Source organism: Nanorana parkeri, unplaced genomic scaffold (genome assembly GCF_000935625.1).
Source record: "Nanorana parkeri isolate BGI_ZX_2015 unplaced genomic scaffold, ASM93562v1 scaffold497, whole genome shotgun sequence".
NCBI classification, from domain to species: domain Eukaryota; kingdom Metazoa; phylum Chordata; class Amphibia; order Anura; family Dicroglossidae; genus Nanorana; species Nanorana parkeri.
The window spans coordinates 71,773-77,295 of record NW_017306765.1 but is presented as its reverse complement, the minus strand read 5'-3'; the positions used below and the strand labels follow the sequence as shown (position 1 = coordinate 77,295).

Here is a 5,523-nt window from a genome sequence, read left to right as displayed (position 1 = left end):
TATATATATATATATATATAGGCATTCGCTAAAAATGCAATGCACCGTGCAGCTAGTGTTCAGCGACATGCAATGTAAATGCAATACCGATTTTATTAATATAACCGCATATTGCTACATTTGTTCTATACTACTTGACTAATCATACAATAAGATTTTTTATTTCAATCTTATGGTATTGCTTTAACAAGTAGTTCAGAAAAAATTACCCAATACGTGGTTAAATTAGTAAAATTGGTATTGCATTTACATTGCATGTACCCGAACAGTTTCTGCATTACATTTTCAACATATGCATTCTACATATAATATAGACGTATGGGTCAAAAATCTGTATTGTAGAGTCCATTGCATTGCAGAGTCCTGAGTTTTTTGCAGTGCAGAGTCCTGGGTGCACTGCGATGCAGAGTCCTGAGTTTATTGAGTTGTAGAGTCCTGAGTCGATTGCAGTGCAGAGTCCTAAGTATATTGCATTGCAGAGTCCTTAGACAATTGCGATGTAGAATCCTGAGTTTATTGCGTTGCAGAGTCCTGAGTTTATTGCGGTGCAGAGTCCTGAGTTTATTGCGGTGCAGAGTCCTGAGTTTATTGCGGTGCAGAGTCCTGAGTTTATTGCGGTGCAGAGTCCTGAGTTTATTGCGGTGCAGAGTCCTGAGTTTATTGCGGTGCAGAGTCCTGAGTTTATTGCGGTGCAGAGTCCTGAGTGTATTATGTTGCAGAGAGTCTGAGTTCATTGCAGTGTAGAGTCCTGATAAAAGAAGCATGTTGCACATGTTTTTGCACATTTAAACGCAAAATCTTCCTTTGCCCGCAATGATTTTTGAGCTGACAGTCAAAATGTGCGTCTTCATGTATGTGCATTAAAACATGCGTTTAAAATGCACAATGCGCATAAACGTGCAAATAACTGCATGATGCTTACACACATAGAAATGCGCAGAAATGGTGCTGCCTAGGTGTGAATCATGCCTAATTTAGTGTATTGTTTACAAAGGCACAGTAATCAGCACCTCTGCCTTTGCACATGATACACTGTCCGGGGAGGAGAGTTTGGCACTATGAATACTAAGGAATAGAGGGTGGGGGGAGTGGTCACTTGTACTATACACACATTACTTGCAAATCACAATTGCAGCCATTTTCACGAGGAGATGAAGAGGAAAGCTAACAAAAAATGTATAGTTTTTGTGTTCGTTTATAGCAACTGCATATGCCTGTTTCATATACACTTGGTGTACATTGCTGGCATATGTTTTTTTTTTTAAATACCTCAGCAAAGGTGGAAATGGCCTTTAAGTGCTCATTTGTGTCTAGGTGCTACTTTACAACACACACATGGACCATTGGGAACAAAAATGCAGAGATGATTGGAGGATCTACAGCTGAGTGATATACACAAAAAAGCTAAATTTTTGTTACTAGTTAGGATATTGAATGCATTTTTAGGATTTAACTCCTGAGTTTAGTGTCACTTTAAGATAACAAAGTAATACAAATGTGTTTTTTTTTCCAGAATAAACTAGACTTTCTTTTGGTTGTATTGTCTTGCAAATATTTTTCTATTTTCAATGCCATCTATAGAAAAAAAGAAATTAAAAGCTAAAAACACTTTTCTACTTTGATTAGTGTACATTAAAAAATTATTACTGTTAGTTTAGAAACAAGTATAAACTGTCCTGTGAAGTTTTAGAAAATATGGTTGTCTTGGCTGGAACCACTTAAAGGAGAACTATGGGGTTAGGGCTTTTCCCCATATCACGTCACCCTAAGCTCAGTATACTGAGGCTGCAGCTCGCGGTATACTGAGACGCCGCAGCTGAAGCGGATCCAGACAGTTATGTCTGGATCCGCCCAGCTGGCTCTGCCTATCTGCTGTACCCGCCCCCTCCCCCGTCCGTTCCGCCAGTCAGCGCTGGAGGATCGGAGCGGGGAGGGCGGAATCCAGTCCCTCCCCTGTTACGGCAGAGAGCTGTGAAAGGATCGAGAAGTGAGCGAACGCCGGTATGTGTTCGCTCGCTTCCCGATCTACTGAGCCGACCTGTGACAGTCTCATTGTCACAGGTCGGCTGGAACTATGAGGTGAGTGAAAAGCACTCACTGCTTTTGCATGCGTTTTTGATGCGTTCCAGAGCAGATCCAGAGCAGGTAAAATAGTGCCTGCTGCAGTTTTTTCACCTGCTCCTGATCTGCTCTGCAACTGCACGCTGCGATGTGAACTGGAGCAAAAAATACCATTGGAATACATTGGACGCAGTTTTGATCCGGTCTGCACCTGCTCTGCTCTGGATCTGCCCCGCGCTTGGTGTGAACAAGCCCTTAAGGCTTTATATAAGTTTAATTATATACTTATTCTCTTTAGGTGTGGGAGAATAATTTAAGGGAAACAACTGTCCTCTAACTAAATGTCAAGGAATGGGGTAGAAATGCAGAGACCAAATACATAGTTACATAGTATTTGGGGTTGAATAAAGACATACGTCCATCAAGTCCAACCCATATAGGTCCACGCATCATCTCATTCTTAGGGATACTGGTATCCCTGGATATTACGGTCCCTCAAGAAATTGAACAAATCTACACTCTTGGCTGAAATCACTGCCGATGGCAGTGAGTTCCAGACCTTAACCGCTCTTACTGTAAATAACCCTCTTCGCCCATTGTGCTGGACTTTTTTCTCCACCAACTTTAGGTGGTGGCCTCTAGTCTTTGTAATGGAGTTAATCTCAAACATTTTGTTGCCAATGTTGCTGTCACCATTGAACATCTTGTACATGAAAATCATATCCCCCCTTAATCTCCTTAATTCCAGCGTAAACATGTTTAAGGTCAGAAGCCTTGTCTCATAGCTCTGGTCCTCCATTCCCCTAATTAGTTTTGTTGCCCTCCGCTGGACTCTCTCCAGTTCAAGGACATCCCTTCTCAGTACCAGCGACCAAAACTGGACCGCATACTCCAGATGTGGCCGAACCAACGATCTATATAGAGGCACAATTATAGACTTGTCCCTGCAATACATCCACTTCTTAATACAGGACAAGACCCTGCTAGCTTTGTTTACCGCAGCTTGGCACTGCAAGCTACCATTCAGTTTGTGGTCTACAATGACCCCCAAATCTTTTTCTATTTCTGACTTCCCTAGCGGCATACCCATGATTGTATAGCCTATTTGTTTATTTTTATGTCCAAAGTACATTACTTTGCATTTATCGACATTAAACCTCATCTGCCATAGTATTGCCCACTCCCCTATTTTATCCAGGTCCTCCTGCAATGTTATATTGTCACGATCCGTTTCTAGTACCCTCCCTATTTTTGTATCGTCTGCAAACTTGGAAACGTGGCTATTTATTCCCTCCCCGATGTCATTAATAAATAGGTTGAACAGTATCGGACCCAGCACAGATCCTTGAGGCACACCGCTCATTACACTAGCCCAGTCCGAAAAGGTGCCATTTACAGATACTCTCTGGACACGTTTCCGTAGCCAGTTCTCTATCCACGTACACACCACCTCATCTATGCCCATAGCCCTCAGCTTGTGAAGTAAGCGCTTGTGTGGTACCGTATCAAATGCCTTTGAGAAATCCAGTAATCCAGTTATACCACATCTACCGGCTTCCCTCCATCCATATCTCTGCTTACCCCCTCATAAAAAGTTAGCAAGTTAGTCAGGCAGGAACCCATGCTGACTGTCATTAACTATGCCCTTATCCTTAACAAATAAATACGGTAAAAACAATAATTTGTAGTAAAATGATTATTGTGATAAATTATACTCTAAAACATGAAAGCCATGCAAAGTGACAATATTAAAAAACAATTAAATAGGTTATAGTGCAGGATCAAATGTTACATCACAGGTTTTGGGTGGGACCCTGGCCGGATGGAGGGGCACTGCCTCTCTTTTCTTTTTCCTTCCTTTTCTTTCTCACTTTCTTTTTCCTCTCTTTCCCCTACATCTTTTCTTGTTTTATTTTGTTTACCATATATTGCCTTATGCTCGCTATGATGATGTTTAGGTATCTGTTGTGATAGATATAAGTAGCTTTATGTAGTATTTTTCTATTTTTTTTTAATTCCCTAAATATTAGTGTTATTTTAACCACTTCCATGGCTCTCACCTTCAGTGATCTAGAGAAATCAGTGGAGAAGATCAAGAAGGATATTGCGCACAACCACCGGCTGATCTCCGTACAGGAGCTGGAGGAGAAAGCTGTGGTGCTGAAGCAACTTGGAGAGACTCTGACTGATCTTAAAGGTAAATAACAAATTATTCTCATTGGATAAGAACACAGTAATGGAGAACTTCCACATTATATTGTTGTTTGCAATGTTGGATTAAGTTCTCCTGGGCCTGGAGCTCTTTCCAGTTCAGGTCTGCCTGTGTCAGGAATTCACCTTGGATTTCAATTCAATTTAAAACTCTGGGTAATTTTTTTTTAATATTAACCGTAGCAGTGGGGCTACCCCCGCACTGCAAGGGTTAAGTGCTTGTTATGGTCTAGGGACCCGGTCCTCCTGGCTGGGGGAGCTGTGACAGCACCCCCTGCAGCCTGCCTTCTTCACTGCAGCACTGTCCCTCGGCGTCCCCATGTCCTATGCAATTTACCAAAAATGGAGGAGACAGAATCTGCAGCAGCTGTGCATGGTAATTAGTGATAGTGCAAACACAGTTTGTCTGCGTTCGCCCAACTCAGAGCAAAATTGTAATTGACGCACAACCTAATCAAGGCATTCCCCACACCTTTGTGACATGCGGCTGTGTGGCAAGGAATGTGCCTACCACAATTAATTGGGCAGGCAGGGGTTGTGTCAGTCATAGTTTGGCTTGGGCAAACTCTGGTGAACTGGGTCTGCTCCAGTTTAGTAAATTCCCACCATTATATTTAAGATGTTACTGTTATATCTATATTATGACAATAGAACTAGCTGAACAGTTTTCTTAAATACCAGAAAATGTCATGTCACCAAAGACACTTAGTAGTGCTATGTTACTAGGGACACAAATATACTGATGCACATTGTTTTACCATTTATGGAATATTAGCTTTGAGGTGCCCCTTGTCATAGATTCAATATTGTTAATGATGCCTTGTTGTCAACATTAAAACCCATCTCCACTTTTGCCATAATAAAAAAGAAAAGCATAGTGGCCCAGCACGTGCAAGTTAACCCCTTTGTGACGGGAGACGTACAGTGTACGTCCCGTCACAAAGTGGCTATATGACTGGCCACGTTATACAACCATTTACATATGTAAAAAATTATATCGAAGTTTATTAGACAAAGAAAATTGTACCAAATCCTCAATTTATTTTTCTGCAGCCTCAGCACTCAATGAATGGGAAGAACTCAGTACAGAGGTGTCCCATTCAATTCAGAAACTGCTGATAGTAAATATTTTACTATCAAGCAGTTTATGAATGGGGAGAAGCCTCCATAGGGAGTGCTACTCCCCATTCAGAAATTCATGAATGAACAGGCTGTGATGTAAATCACAGCCTGTTCATTCATAACTGAGGA

General features: G+C 41.5%; 1 protein-coding gene across 1 annotated transcript in view; it reads left to right on the top strand.

Annotated features, from left to right (window-relative positions):
- Positions 1-5,523, top strand: part of LOC108790729 (SRC kinase signaling inhibitor 1-like) — a 584,474-nt gene that overhangs the window by 534,632 nt on the left and 44,319 nt on the right. The window contains exon 18 of the mRNA XM_018561058.1: positions 4,128-4,258. Within this exon, the coding sequence (XP_018416560.1) occupies positions 4,128-4,258 (131 nt within the window). The remainder of the gene's footprint in view (positions 1-4,127; positions 4,259-5,523) is intronic.